Source organism: Coregonus lavaretus, assembly GCF_964263955.1.
Source record: "Coregonus lavaretus genome assembly, chromosome: 9".
NCBI lineage: Eukaryota > Metazoa > Chordata > Actinopteri > Salmoniformes > Salmonidae > Coregonus > Coregonus lavaretus.
Genome location: NC_139996.1, coordinates 51,224,243 through 51,240,835, shown reverse-complemented (window position 1 = coordinate 51,240,835; position 16,593 = coordinate 51,224,243). Strand labels below are relative to the sequence as shown.

At 42.2% G+C, this 16,593-nt stretch overlaps 1 protein-coding gene across 1 annotated transcript in view; it reads left to right on the top strand.

Annotated features, from left to right (window-relative positions):
- snx1a (sorting nexin 1a) overlaps window positions 1–9,271 on the top strand; it is a 35,822-nt gene extending 26,551 nt beyond the window's left edge. The window contains exons 5-15 of the mRNA XM_084168391.1: window positions 153–196; window positions 319–460; window positions 708–786; window positions 1,028–1,103; window positions 1,521–1,634; window positions 1,856–1,949; window positions 2,150–2,355; window positions 5,188–5,331; window positions 5,902–5,982; window positions 6,076–6,147; window positions 6,425–9,271. Of these exons, the coding sequence (XP_084024517.1) occupies window positions 153–196; window positions 319–460; window positions 708–786; window positions 1,028–1,103; window positions 1,521–1,634; window positions 1,856–1,949; window positions 2,150–2,355; window positions 5,188–5,331; window positions 5,902–5,982; window positions 6,076–6,147; window positions 6,425–6,475 (1,103 nt within the window). The 3' untranslated portion in view covers window positions 6,476–9,271. The remainder of the gene's footprint in view (window positions 1–152; window positions 197–318; window positions 461–707; window positions 787–1,027; window positions 1,104–1,520; window positions 1,635–1,855; window positions 1,950–2,149; window positions 2,356–5,187; window positions 5,332–5,901; window positions 5,983–6,075; window positions 6,148–6,424) is intronic.
- The last annotated feature ends 7,322 nt before the right edge of the window (window positions 9,272–16,593 follow it).

Sequence of the window (16,593 nt, the reverse complement as noted above, 5' to 3'; positions counted from 1 at the left end):
TATGATCGCTATCAAACTACCCATATCAATGTGTAATACATGAAGGTAATTTTAAAAAAACAAAAGTAACATACAACAATAAAAGGGGTCAAACCAAGAAGTTTAAAACTGACGTTGGTTTTACCCGCTAATAATTGTCTTTCATTCTGTAGGGGATGGCATGAATGCTTACATGGCCTACAAAGTCTCTACACAGGTAATATTGCTGCAGTCAATTAAACATTTTATAAAAATGTTGCCTTCTTCAGTTCACATAGTGTCATCTTTACCCCTTAGCTAACACTTTGCAACTCCACTCTCCACTCCTCTCACTTTTAGACCACACTGCCCATGTTCCGCAGTAAGACGTTCACGGTGCGCCGGCGTTTCAGTGACTTCTTAGGCCTCTACGAGAAGCTCTCGGATAAACACGCGCTGAACGGCTACATTGTGCCCCCGCCGCCTGAAAAGAGCATTATGGGTAAGCTATAGTATACGCATAATTGGTTACCTTGAGTTAATGTCGCTTTTGGCAGCAAATCAGTCATAGTTCCTCAATGGGAGCCATGCATTTTCCACTAATACCTAAATGACAACAGTAACTACAGGGGGCGGGACTTGCCAATGGATCAATTTTGGTTTGTGGGTCTTTTACCTATTGATGTGTTTGTCCTGGTTTTGATGATTGCGTGTGTTTTAGCCTAATTGATTTGTCATGTTTCGGACAGGCATGACTAAAGTCAAAGTGGGAAAAGAGGACAACTCGTCGGCTGAGTTTGTGGAGAGGAGGAGGGCGGCTCTGGAGAGGTACCGTATGGGCTTTCCTCTTGAGGTTTCCTGTATTGGCAAAACCGTGGTGGGTAGCAGCAGACTTGGAATCGTGATCGTATAACTTGCAGATGAGCACATTTAATGAGCCATTCCATAGGGACTTGGTTTGAAAAGGTAGTATGCAAAAGGCTGGGAGGTCAATGAAAAGTTCTGATTAAATGACTCCAATGTAACTGTAGTGAAATGTTTAATTTGTTTGGTTTTGTCATCCCAAAAGGTATCTGCAGAGAGTGGTGTTCCACCCATCGCTGCTACAAGACCCTGATGTCAGAGAATTCTTGGAGAGAGACGATGTAAGCTCGCCGTGTGTGTGTGTATATATACCACTCTCACACAAAGATACTGTTTGTCTATCCAACACACACGAGGTGCTTGCCTTGCACTTGACCCATTTAATGTCCCAGGACCTTGCTGTCCCATTATCTGTTAAAATGCTTGACTGGCTTTCTGTTCAATTTTCACATGCTAAGTGAGATATTATCCCAAATTGTTCTGCCTTGTCATACATGTGTGCAGGTGCATCAGGGTTGGGGTCTGATTCAAGAATTTCAGAGCGCCTTCCATTTTCAATGAGGATTTTTCCATACTTGAATTTGTAGCGATTTCAATTGACTGCCTGAATTTAGTGAATTGACCACAAGCTTTTTGCTACGGTGTGCACTAATGAATGTGACCCTGATGTGACTCTTAAGGTGTGTGTGTGTTTTTAGATGCCCAGGGCTCACAACACCCAGGCTCTGAGTGGCGCCGGCTTCCTGAAGATGATCAACAGGGCTACAGACTCCCTCAGCAAGATGACCATCAAGATGAACGAGTCGGACGTGGTGAGTCTCCCTCCACTGACCACTGTGACACACACAAACAGTCTCCGTTTTACCTCGCCCGTGGCCCCGGTGGCAGTGTGCTTATTTTAAACAGAAATCTCCACCCACCCTGGCGAATGGACCCACCGTCACTAAAACGAATGCACCCACTAACTATCTTGCACAATAGATACAACCATTACAGCTCTAATGTGCGGTTGCCTGTGTCATGCTGTTACCAGTGGTTCGAGGAGAAACTGCAGGAGGTGGAGGCTGAGGACCAACAGCTGAGGAAGCTCCACATCATGGTGGACTCTCTGGTCGGACACAGGAAAGGTATGGTACAATGGAATAGAATAGTGTTATCGGACAGACTTACAGATGGACACACAAACACACAAGGCTAGAAGCAGTGCATGGCCACCTATTGTGTGTGTGTGTGTGGAATGGAAATATGTCTTCTTGCTGTCTTTTTTCCCACCAAACAATAAACACACACAATAGGCTTCAAGCAGCACATAATCTCCTTCCCCCAGAGTTGTCGGTGAACACGGGGGGCTTTGCCAAGAGCGTGGCGATGCTGGGCAACTCGGAGGACAACACGGCCCTGTCCAGAGCCCTCTCCCAGCTGGCCGAGGTGGAGGACAAGATGGAGCAGCTGCACCAGGAGCAGGCGGCCAGCGACTCGTTCTGCTTCGCCGAGCTGCTCGCCGACTACATCCGCCTGCTGGGATCCGTCCGGGTACCAACAGAGAGTCAATGGCTAAAACAGGCTGCGTCTGAAAATGTTACAAGCTGTTCAATCCTTGCTTCCTCGTCCTTGTTTCCTCCATTCCTTGCCACTTTCTCAAAGCACATTGGAGGAAGAGGTCAGAGGTAAGGGCGCTTTGAGAGTGAGGTGAGGAATTGAGGAAACAAGGACTGAGGAAGCAATTTGACTACGATTATGGCTGTTGCGGTGACCGTATTACCGCCACACCAGCAGTCATAAGACATGACATAGTACAATTCCACGTGACTGTTGAGTCACGGTAATCTCCTCTTATGCACTCTGGACATGTGTTGGTAGTACCCAACTTGCTAATGACCGTCAGGTCCTAATGGGCTGGTACTCAGGGCTCTATTGTCCCTCTAACCACTGACATCAATGCAAATGCAATCGAAAATCACATCAAACACTTATCAAAACAGTATCATGATTTCAAAGCTTACCTCACTGTGATGATCAATTTGAAGAAAGACGTTCAACAGCAGGTTGAAAGTGTAAAACATGGTCCTTGTGGATGTTGTTTCAAATCCTAACACAACAAAATGGACAGGGCTTTCTAAGGTGATGATTAATTCAAAACACCCATACGCATATTAGAGCTTATGCATAGGGCCGGAAAAAAACACTGAATTAATTATGATTGTGCTGTTATACAATACATAGTCTACTGCATATTACACATGGCAGACAAACATAAAACAAAACTGATTTATGATGTCTTTGGTACATAATTGGTCTAGCCTATACTCTAGCCTATAATCGACTGAGTGTGGATTGTTATTATGCATACTGGATGGACTGGTTACCTTGTGTATGCTACGCTCCAAAATGTCTATCCACGAGTCTGGGAGAGAACGTATAGCCCTAGGCGATGCTGATGGTTAATTGATTGTGCAGGGCAGCTTACAGTTAACCTACAATTATAGTGAATTTGTATTCGATTTTGAATTGCCTAGTCATAGGGATTTTTTTATATTTTCAAAATTGGGTGACATTACCTTTTAGCTAAACAGAATCAAACCACCATGCGTTTCCATCTTCTCTCCCTCCTTTATTCCTTTCTCGAGCGCGCAGAGGAGCTGTCAACAGTTTAGTGAAATGTTTTATTTTGCGAAAACATGTTACTATCGATGTTCCTGAACATTTCACTTGGTTTCCCAAATTAAGCACTGGGTAGCTGCAGGAACAGGGTTGGAGAGCCCATGGCATACAGAGTTTGAGCGGAATATTGGGCCTCCCGAATGCAGGTGCTGCTACAGCCTGGGGTTCGATCCCAGGGAGCCCCATAGTGCGGTGCAGAGTTAAGAAGCAGCGCGGCTTGGCAGGTCATGTTTTGGAGGACGCGTGTCTTGACCTTCGCCTCTCCCGAGGCCGCTGAGGAGTTACAATCTTCTCATCGCTGCAACTATCAATTGGATATCACAAAAATGGGTTAAAAAAAATATTATGAGTTTGAGCGGAATATCATCTGTTACATATTAGTAAAGACTAGATTAAATTGAGAATAGTGAAAATATGATCACTTGAGAGAACAGCTGTGCAGCCTGAGGCAAGGAACAGAGCGCACTTTTTTTTCCGACTTTCTCAAATCATCAATAGCCTATAGTCGCATCAATCAGCCCATATGTTTTGATTTCTAAAGACATTAAGGTTTGTATCATTCACAACTAAAGTTGCTAAATACCTCTAAATCAAGCGTATAGGACCTGTTTCAAATGATCACTTTTACGCTCAATATAGCCACTTCATATGCGCACTTGCTCTGGAATGGGAAAAATATCCTTCCTATTTTATTCAGCAAAGTTCAATTATTCTTACTATAAAATCATGTAATATATACTGAACAAAAGATATATGTAAAGTGCTGGTCCAAAAAGCTTCTCTAAAATGTTATGCACAAATTTGTTTACATCCCTGTTAATGAGCATTTTATCCTTTGTCAAGATAATCCATCCACCTGACAGGTGTGGCATATCAAGAAGCTGATTAAAAAGCATGATCAATTCACAGGTGCACCTTGTGCTGGGGGCAATAAAATGCCACTAAAATGTGCAGTATTGTCATACAACACAATGCCACAGATGTTTCAAGTTGAGGGAGTGCGTAATTGGCATGCTGACTGCAGGAATGTCAACCAGAGACGTTGCCAGAAAATTGAATGTTAATTTCTCTACCATAAGCCTCCTCCAACGTCATTTTAGAGAATTTGGCAGTGCCCAGTTATGGGAAATCCATAGATTAGGGCCTAATGAACTTATTTAAATTGACTGATTTCTTTATGAACTGTAACTCAGCTAAATCTTTGAAATTGTTGCATGTTGCGTTAATATCTTTGTTCAGTATACAATAATGGCACGGGACTTTAAGCATTTGACAGCCAAATGAACAAGCCTATTGCATGGAGCATAGCCAGATAACATACAGTAGGCCAACTCATATTCTGTTCTTCTGAAATCCATTTTCTTCATATGTTTCTTTAGACTTGACTAAAATAAATAAATAATGTTTTGTGATGGTGTATATTAAATTGATTTATTACTTTTTTTTTTTAATGTAGCTGTTCCAAAGGCATGAAGGCCTGTATGCGTGGAGGCCTGGTGATGCTAAACGTGTTTGTTAATTAACGGTCAATTACTGTGAAACCGTCAGTCTTTGCATGACAATAACTTGGCTGACAAAATGTCATGACCGCCACAGCCCTAATAAGAGTAACGTTTTCAGTCGCAGCAATAGGCAACGCACCATAATAACGGTCACCCTGAGATGAGACCGTTTTAAACAGTGTGTGTCTGTTTCTGTCCTCAGGCCTCCTTTGACCAGCGGATGAAGGCGTGGCAGCGCTGGCAAGATGCTCAGAACATGCTGCAGAAGAAGAGGGAGACAGAGGCCAAGCTGCTGTGGGCCAACAAGCCTGACAAGCTGCAGCAGGCCAAGGATGAGATCACTGAGGTAGAGCGCTGCCCAACACCTGTACTGCCCAATACCTTCTGTCTCTCAGGGTTGTTCATTAGGTACCAAATGGAAGAAAACAAACTGGAAAGGGAGGGAATACAGACTTTTCCAATAAAATATTATAATTGTGTTTTTCCGTTGTAAAGCATTTTCTGTATCGTGCCCTAATGTCTCAGAGTTAAACACACGGTCAGGAAGTTCTGTCCCCTGTTGCAACCAGACCAAGTACATACACAAACCACGTGACACAAAAGTCACTGTTTGACTCATGCCAATAAAATGAACCCGTTCCTCTTACTTTCAAAGACTCTCCCCCTCAGTCCTCCAAAAAGTGATGGCATCACTTTTTACCAGAAATTTAACTTGCAGATTGTGCCTTTCACCCATTGCCCACCACTAGAATGTTTCTCAACATTGATCCTTTGGATCCACTGTGTATACTGGATTTGACTCCCAACTGTACACTCATTAGCATACAAACCAAATGGTAACCTAAAGGGAAGTAAGTGTGCATTGCTTACATGCCAACTCAACTGTGCCTCCTTTCTCAACTCCTCTCTTTCCTAGTGGGAGGCCAAGGTGACTCAGTACGAGAGAGACTTTGACAGAGTGTCTGCTACAGTTCGCAAGGAGGTGCTCAGGTTTGAGGTAAGTCATTTTTCTTCTGGCGGGTTAGGTGCTGTATAAGACAGAGAATAGAAAAACACAGTGTATTATCTGGGTTGTAATTTTTTCTTACAGAAAGAGAAGGCTCGAGATTTCAAGAAACAGATCGTCAAATACCTGGAGTCTCTGCTGCAGTCACAGCAACAGGTACGTTTCTGCTCACTGGGCCTGTATTCATAAAGTGTCTGATCTAGGGTACATTTAGGCTTTTCATTTGGACAGGGGTATTTGAGCCTATATAAGCACATACTGAGACATGATTTGAATATGGACCTTGCTAAATAAAGACTGGGTCAGATACACATTACATAGTGCATGAGGTATTTGGTACATTAAGGCCGTTTCCCACGGCAAGAATATCTGAATTGTTTTGGGAACATGGTTGACAATGTTCTTGTACTTCTCTTCCCTCTTCTCTTTTTAGCTGATAAAGTACTGGGAGGCATTCTTGCCAGAGGCAAAAGCAATTGCGTGATGGAGTCCGCTGGCCAATGGAAAGAAAGAAGAGGAGGAGGATGCCTTTTTAATACACTTTACCTCTCGCCTATAAACCAAGAAAATAACCTGAGAGTGCGCTGCAAAGGGAAGAATTAGATACAATAGTCGTTTTTTTTCAATCATCCTAAACCTATATCTCTTCATTCTAACTGTTGTATTAGTAATTGTATATTTTCATTTAACCTTCCACATATATTTTCTAAATGGTGAAAACAAACTTTAGCTCTTTTGTGATGGTATGGATGCGTGTGAGGGCTGGGTGTCCTACTTGTGAATGCAACTTGAATGATTCCATTAGTTTCCACTTCAGATGAGGAGAAATCATTGTTCTCATTGTTAATATAAGGATGTTGCACTAAGAGGAGATTTTTACACATCAGCATTGTTAATCATTTACAACAGAGTGCCCATCACACAAAACAGATGACACACTAGGCAGAGTTTCTGGGGCTTTCAAGGGGACCTAGTTGAATGAAATGCCCAATTCCAAATCAAACACCAGCACCCTACTCCCCATGCACAGAACATCCACCTAGTCTTCCAAAAGACTGAGTTATTCCTACATTCCTATTGTGGCTGGAGGCCCATTTGGACACATGTGGAGCCACATTCAGCCTGTATAGTTTGGGAGGATCTTGAGATGTTTAATCACACGTCAGTAAAATTTCTCCATTTTGAGTGTCTAAAACCTTTTACATGATCGGTTCAATCACTGTGGACATGACATTAACCCTCCAAAATAAATGTAAAGAAAATAAGAACCATACTAAAAAAGGTTGATAAGTGTGAAAAATAATGTAAAAAGTTGAAACCACGCCAGTAACTGGTAAAAGTACTACTGGTCTGGCCTCCTGAGGCTGTTCTGTTACATGTTTAGACAATAACACACACCCCTCATGGATTTGGGAGTTGGTTTAGCACCTTGCGGTTGTATATGGTTTGCTGTGAGCTGTACTTTACAGTAGGTCAAGTAGGCTCTCTGCACCCCTTGAGGCACTGGTAATACAGTGGGAAAAACGCGTTGTCATTAATTTCAGTGGAAGCTGTCTTTATCTAACAGTTATTGCAGATTGTGTGATTATTTTGTGGATGGATGGCATTGGATTTGGGGGGGGGGGAGAGATTAAACTGTTTTTCAGGGAAATACTCATACATGGCAATCATATCTTCTCAACATGCATTGTAGTTTTCACTTTGCATGCAGTTGATGCATGAGGAACCACATCCATTGAAATGATCAACTACCTGTTTTCTATGTGGAACAGAGTTGTGACATGGTGTGTTACTTTCCCAGAACAAAAGGTCTTTCATTCAGTAGACTAGATAGTAATACAGTTGGGTTGGTCATTCTGGTTGAGTGAAACCTCCTGGACCTTGGGCAAACAGTTGATCATGACTTGTTGGTTCAGATTAGAGCCATGTATAGGCTATATACATATGACTCAGACTAATTGATATGCACAGAAAAAATAGATTAAGATCATGTTTTGACAGCAAGTCCACAAACCACAGTAACCCTATGCAATAGACACTTGCTTGGCAATTCCAATTGATTACACTGTGCAAATATTAGCTGCTTGTGCAGTGACACTTCAACTCTGTACAGTAATGTCAACTGTCATGTCAAGGGAATCCCTTTGAGAAAGTGGTTGGCTGTTTATTTTCCTGTTGTAAGTAGAGCAACTGTTTGATGTGGAACCCAAACCATACATTCAAATTGTACATTCTTATAGTTCAATGGGCATTTTAAAGCCAACCTTACCCCCCTTCACCAGAGGTTGATATAGATCAATTCATTCATTAATTCATATATGTGTCTGAAATATGGAATTTCAGCGCATTGATTATGTAAAGGATCATCCCACATTCACTCAAGGCTGGTCCTCAAGACACTTGGGTCAAACAACATCACCTGTTAAGATTAAAGATGCACAAATCATAATTGTAGTAGTCGAGAAACACAAGCAAGACTATGTATGGGATTGTGGGATGTAAACCATAGCTAGGTCAATTTCAACCTGGCAGATGCTATAGACTGGTTGTTTAGCAACAAAATGACGCGTGTGCACGATGAGCACTCATACATCATTACAGTTGTTGGCTATCTAGCTAATTTTTTCCATATTAGCATAGACGTTACATGTCAAAATACCGCAAAACAAGACATGGTAACAAGAAAACGAGCCACCTACGATTCTCCACACGGCAGCTTCTTGTCATTGTTGCTAGCTATCTGGCCATCCAGAATCACAACACACGGACTTCTGTCCCATTGCGCATCGTTTGTGACGTTGTCAGCTAACCCTTCTATAGTGTGATTCAAATGCTTCTTTCTTCTCCTTGGCCTAACTTGTTGGGATTTATTTTATTATAGAACATACAATATATTGAGATGGTTTTCTGTATATGTTTTTGTAAGCCATAAGCCAATACACATCACGTTTCTTCCATCTTTGTATTCCCACTTTGAGAGAGACAGATAATTGGTTAAGGTGGAAACAAATAAATAAATCAATGTTATACTTTTACATATAAGGCAACACATTTCCAACACACTCTCTTAATGCTGCTGTTCAAATCAATTATCCATTTGTTATGATGACATAGTCCTATTAATCGATCCCACTTCTAACATCAATTTATCTATTTTGGATTAGCATGTTTTTTTTGTTTTTTTTCAAAACTCATAATTGCGATGAAGGCTACACAACAGATGATACCGAATGGAGACGTTTGTAATTCAACTCTTTAGTTGGTAGCTCAGACACCAGTTGTTTTTTTAACTGCCATAAATTATGGGAAATAAAGTTGTAAAAAAAAAAAACAGTTGTCAAATCACCCGTTTTTTTATATGCCCCCTCCTTGTGCGATACATATATTGTTGTACTGTATTCTGGAGTTCCTGTGGTAAATCAAATCAATTTTATTTGCCACATGCGCCGAATAAAACAGATGTAGACATTTAGTGAAATGCTTACTTACAGCCCTTAACCAACAATGTATTATTTTTTTAAAGAATAAAAGCAAATAACTAAAGAGCAGCAGTAAAATAACAGTAGGGAGGCTATATACAGGGGGGTAATGGTGCGGGGGCACCGGCTAGTCGAGGTAATTGAGGTAATATGTACATGTGGGTAGAGTTAAAGTCACTATGCATAAATAATAGAGTAGCAGCAGCGTAAAAGAGGGGGGTGGGGGGGCAGTGCAAATAGTCCGGGTAGCCATGATTAGCTGTTCAGGAGTCTTATGGCTTGGGGGTAGAAGCTATTGAGAAGCCTTTTGGACCTAGACTTGGCGCTCTGGTACCACTTGCCGTGCGGTAGCAGAGAGAACAGTCTGTGACCAGGGTGGCTGGAGTCTTTGACAATTTTGAGGGCCTTCCTCTGACACAGCCTGGTATAGAGGTCCTGGACGGCAGGAAGCTTGGCCCCAGTGATGTACTAGGCCGTACGCACTACCCTCTGTAGTGCCTTGCGGTCGGAGGCTGAGCAGTTGCCATACCAGGCAGTGATGCAACCAGTCAGGATGCTCTCGATGGTGCAGCTGTAGAACTTTTTGAGGATCTGAGGACCCATGCCAAATCTTTTCAGTCTCCTGAGGGGGAATAGGCTTTGTCGTGCCCTCTTCACGACTGTTTGGACCATGATAGGTCGTTGGTGATGTGGACACCAAGGAACTTGAAGCTCTCAACCTGTTCCACTACAGCCCCGTCGATGAGAATGGGGGCGTGCTCAGTCCTCTCTTTTTTCCTGTAGTCCACAATCATCTCCTTTGTCTTTGTCACGTTGAGGGAGAGGTTGTTATCCTGGCACCACACGGCCAGGTCTCTGACCTCCTCTCTATAGGCTGTCTCGTCGTTGTCGGTGATCAGGCCTACCACTGTTGTGTCGTCGGCAAACTTAATGATGGTGTTGGAGTCGTGCCTGGCCATGCAGTCATGGGTGAACAGGGAGTACAGGAGGGGACTGAGCACGCACCCCTGAGGGGCCCCCGTGTTGAGGATCAGCGTGGCAGATGTGTTGTTACCTACCCTTACCACCTGGGGGCGGCCCGTCAGGAAGTCCAGGATCCAGTAAAGCATTGGCCCACGTGTTCTCTGTCTTAAAAGGTCAAATTTGATCTCTATCAAATTATTTCTGTAACAATTAAGTACCGTATTGTAATTGTTTTAAAATGGTCAAAAAGAAACAAAGATTCTTAGCCAAAAGCAAGTTCTCAAGCAAGAATAGGACTGTCTGGAAGTAGTCTGAGTTGGGAGGGGAAAACTAGCTGTTATTGGCAGAGATGTTTGGAACTCTCTTCTTGGTCTATTAACTAATTTAGCTCATGGTGATGTCTCCAGGCAGGCCAAAAACTCCATCCCACCAGGCTGAAATTTCAGTCTTTTCAAACAGCTCTTACACAAAAAGGGCATCATTCACAATTTCACAGTATTATTCCAACCTCAGTGTGAAAATATACATTGAGTATACAAAACATTAGGAACACCTTCCAAATATTGAGTTGCCCTCAGAACAGCCTCAATTCGTCAGGGCATGGACTACAAGGTGTCGAAAGCGTTCCACAGGGATGCTGGTCCATGTTGACTCCAATGCTTCCCACAGTTGTGTCACGTTGGCTGGATGTCGTTTGGGTGGTGGATCATTCTTGATAAGCTCCCGAGTGGTGCAGCGGTCTATGGCCCTGCATCTCAGTGCTTGAGGCGTCACTACAGACCCCCTGGTTTGATTCCAGGCTGTATCACAACCGGCTGTGATTGGGAGTCCCATAGGGCAGCGCACAATTGGACCAGCGTCGTCCGGGTTTGGCTGGTGTAGGCCGTCATTGTAAATAAGAATTTGTTCTTAACTGACTTGCCTAGTTAAATAAAGGTTCAATAAAAAAAAATACGCACACGGGAAACTGTTGAGTGTGGAAAAACCCAGCAGCGTTTCAGTTCTTGACACACTCAAACCAGTGTTCCTGGCACCTACTACCATACCTCATTCAAAGGCACTTAAATATTTTGTCTTGCCCATTCACCCTCTGAATGGCACACATACACAATCCATGTCTCAAGGCTTAAATCTTTTTTTAAACCCGTTTCCTCCCGTTCATCTACACTGATTGAAGTGGATTTTAACAGTGACATCTTCAAGGTTTAACAGCGGTTGGCATCCAACATGTTGCATTACCGCCCCCAACTGGACTATAATATAAATCCATTATACTTTGTGATACAAAAAAACTTCCAACTAACCCTACACTCAATAAAAACCCACTACCCCATTCCACTACTTTGACCGTATCTGGTCCTGCACCATGCCAACGGCCTGGGAGGACGGGATACCACCGCTCAGCACACCCTGTAAATCTTCTGAAGTCAAATCTACTTCTCTGCAGCTGCCAACACATCTGTTTTCTGTGATTTCTGCAGTACAGTTGATAACCATTGCTATGAACACTAAGAAGCCAACGTTACTGAAGCATAAATCACTCGTTGGGATCCTCTCAGGATCCTTGACCCATCCTCCTCTACTTTCTTCACTGCCTCAGCATGCGACACCTTCACACTACTCTGACTCTGGCCACCTCATCCTGCCGCTCTCGCACCGGACACTTCCGATCCCCAGCAACATGGGCACCCCTACAGTTGGTACACAACTTTATCCATCGAAACTACACACTCCCCTGTCCCATGCCCTCCTGAACACTTCCCACATCTTGGAATCTCCCTCCTACACACTGCTGCAACATGACCATAAACGTTGCACCTGAAACACTGCAGTGGATTCAGCACAAAAGCTCGAACAGGATAACTGATATATCCTAACATGACTTTATTGGGTAAAGACTGCGACTCAAAAGGACTGACGTTGACTCTTCTGTTTCACCACGCTCACCACCGGGTCTGCGTCACATCAAACGGCGGGCGTCACGAACACCAAGAATCTACAACTTCAATTGCTCCACCTCCACACTTAACGCTACCCCAAAAATCACTCCTTTCAATGATGCCCTAATCCTAAACAAGAAACAGATCTTGACCCAAGTTGCGTGACACGGAGCGCCCGCTCCCTCTGGGCAAAAGAAACACAAACAAATATCACAAGACCACTACAGGTTACCTTCACTGATTCAACTGCACCCAACTCCTTTCCCACCCACCCTGAAACCACAAATGGATCTGCCAAAAGGCAAGGATCCACTTTCTCCAAAACTGTCACTCCTACTGGACCAGATTCTTTATCATGTCCATCGATGCCAGGCTCGGGCTCCGAGCTCTTCACCACACCTTCCACCTCACTTAACTCGCCCTCCTTCATTTCCATTTCACCTCCAGAACTTGGTCTGGCATACGGCTCACTCGGTTTGCACTTGACACCAATCTTCTTCGACACACCTCCCTCTTTTCCGCCATCTTCAACAGATTGACTCAACCTTTACCTCCCTCATTCTCTTCAACCTCTTCTTCCCATCTTGTTTTCTTCCATTCCTCCTCCGAAATCCAATTAAACGACTCCTTGTGAAAATATTCCACTTTCTTGCCTCCTCGAAGGAACACCATCTCTACTACCACTGACAGCAACAGGTGACATCAATAAGGGATCATAGCTTCCACCTGGATTCACCTGGTCAGTCTGTCATGGAAAAAGCAGATGTTCCTAATGGTTTGTACACTCAGGAAAATCACGTTTTTGACTGCACTGGGCCTTTAAACCTTTTAGAGGACGTGTATAAAGCTATTCTATTGTCCTCAGGCTCACACACCCTACTCTCAGACACTAGTAGGGAACTGATCCTTGGCTTGAAGCTCTCACTTTCACTGTTGCTTATGTTTTTAGTCAACTACTTTTACACGCTCCTCTTTTTAGAGATTCTTTGCTTTTAGGTTGAGTTGCTAAAACTAGACTTATTGTAGGAGTAATTTTCTTGACTTCAGTCTATCCTTGCCACTCATCTGCCAACATCACATTAGGGTTATGCACATACAGAAAACCCTTGAGGTTATTGACTGAGCAGCCCAACAGCCAGCTGACTATTCAGGTTGAGAAATACCTTTCATCCAACAGGGCTGCACCAGTGCGGTTCTCTTCTCTCACTTCACAAGCTTCAGGTCAAGTCTAAACAAGGCCTTGGTAGGCAGTATGCCATACAAAAGCTGGGGGCAAATTATTTCCCAAAAACGACTTGTGGGTTTATAGTCCAGGTTCTTCACTGTAAATCTTTTTACGGGAACCTTGCCTTGTTTATCTTTAACTTCATTTTATTTTTACAGCCACTCACCTCAAGGACATACCTTTTGTAGGAACTCTGGTGAAAGAAAGCCTTTTAGAAATGTTTATTATTATCTGTGTGTGTGTGTGTGTGTGTGTGTGTGTGTGTGTGTGTGTGTGTGGAGGCTCCAAACAGATCAGATTGTCCATTATACACATGGCCAATGGCCACATAGCTGAGACTAACTTTCCTTTTGTGCTGGTCTTTTAGTTTGCTGATGCTGTGACTTCTACGGCAGTGTGTGTGTGCGCGTACGGCTAATGTTATCTTTGTTCCTGCAATACTCTAGCCTTCTGTTTTTTCCTGGTTAACCAAGTGTATAGCGCAGCACAATGCCCTGTTCCTCAGAGTTGCTTATGTGAGCATTATTTCTTGCTTGGATTGAATCAGCCCAAGTCAGCAGAGAAATCCATGAATGAGGAAGTCACAGGATATCATGTCACACCATGTGATTCTCATTTATCATTTTCTATAGAAAGAAAATAATGTCATTGGACTTGTGTAAACATGCAAATTCGTGTTTGGTCAGGTAACCATGTTTGGCAAGTGGGATTATTTTTTATTTCCACAATCCTCAATAATGAGATCAAAGTACATTGTTTCACATTAGGAAGTGAAACTGATTTTTATTGGTGTGTGTGTAGCCTATGAAGTAACCTTGGGACGATATCTGTGCAATATAGTTCAGAGATATTGAGCATAAAAGTTTTCAGATCTCAGAACTGTTTTGTAGTGAATTTTTCTTTAAAACCTATTAAGGTCTTAAAAGGTTCCTAAAGTGCAGAGTATCAAAATCCTGAGACATTTGTAAATTCCAGGGGGGGCAATCGCAGATAGAACCTCATGGCTCTGAAATGTCAATCTGGGTTCAGCCATAAGGTTCTGACACTTCGGAATTAGACATGTTCCGTTAAGAAAACTGTAGCTATTTGAATATATAAATGATAGAATAACACTTTTACCAATATAAATTAAGACTAATTACTGTCATCACTGAACAACGATCCAACATCATATACTTTAAGATTTTTGACAGTGTTGTTTTTTTTACTTGCCTTTATTGCTGCCTAGACTAGGGATTTCCACTAGTTACCACATCCACAAAGTCAACATTGGCTGTATTGTAGAAATTCACGAAAATAAAAAATGTAAGATTAGGGTTAGGCATAAGGTTCAGTGTGGTTAAGGTTAGGTTTAAAATCACAATTTAAAGCTGCAATATGTAACTTTTTGGGCAACCAAATTCACAAATGTGTGTTATAGATCTGTCATTCGCATTGAACGCAAGTCTAAGAAGAGGTAGATCTGTTCTATGTGCGCTATTTCTATGCTTCCCGTTCTTCCCGTTTTGTTTTTGCATTTTTTACTTTCGTTTTTTTTTACACCAGCTTCAAACAGCTGAAAATACAATATTTTTGGGTTATGGAAAAGACATTTCACAGCCGTTTAGATGGTAAAATGATTCTCTACACTATACTTCCTTGTTTTGTCACAAACTGAAACGAGGTGAACTATTCGAATTTTAGCAACCAGGAAATGGCAGAGCGATTTCTGCATAGTGCATCTTTAAGAAGAAAAATTGTAGAAATAGGCAGGGTTTATGACTTTGTGGCATCTAGTGATGACAGACTAGCCTAGACCATAGAGCCCCACAGTGGAGGTGTCATAATACCCATAAAACCTAGCGGACAAACGGAAATTGTTCCAATCGTTAATTTTTCCCTTAGAGAATTTTAGAAACACAATAATGGCTGTGTTTCGTGTAGGCTTACCCTGGCACGACATTTTGCTAACCGTGTAAATCTCTCTTGGACAAGGTGATTTATCAATATATTCTGCTCTATTTACGCTCAGATTTGAAAATGCTAATTAGCATCAAAGTAGACATCATGCAAGACTACAAATCCCTGCAAGCTCCTGCATGTCATCTCTAGCTGACACCTATGCTAACAGGTATTGTGTCAATTTAAAAAACTTGCACAAGAGAGTTCACAGAATTGTCCATTTAAAGAAATGCAGCCATTTTATTCATTACTACATTTAGCTAACATTAGATAGTTAATCCAGAGATTATTACCTTTGCCTCGATTCGGCAGTCTCGTCCAGATCATCATGGCATTTTTAGTTATTTATGATAGCCAATTTAGCAGCTAATTATTTTATTTATTTGTATTATTGGGGGGGGGGGGGGGGGTAAATACAGGCGAATATATTAATACAAGTCACCTTGTCCTAGAGAGATTTACATGGTTATCAAAACGTCATGCCAGGGTAAGCCTACACAAAACACAGCCCTTATTTTAAGTGTTTCTAAAATCCCCTATGGGAAAAATGAATGGTGGAAAAACTATTGGAACCATTTCCTTGTTTGACCGCTAGGTTTTATGGGTATTATGACTCATACTGTGGTACTCTATTGGCCCTTAGAGGGAGATGGCAAAGACATATTCTGATTGGTCCGTCTGTATTTGTTCAGGCTGGTGATTGGATTGCAGATAGAACCTTATAGTGCCATGTTCAAATGGGTTTATACAGATATAACTTTATGGTTTCAAAAGATGTCACTTCATTTACTTTTTGAAAAATCTAACTTCACAGACAGATGAAGAACCAGCTAAACATAAATTATGTGATCAACTCATTTGTATTTATTTTTATGCCAAATAGAACCTTATAGTCCGAAGCTTTCATTGTCTTTCTACAAATGCAGAACGCAGAATAGCCCTACCTCAACAAGAGATGAAGCCATGTAATCTGTCAAACCAGTTATTCCACACACATCATGTAAAATAATGTTGTTTTGCATTATGGCTATTGCATTAATGTCCCGTGTAACAC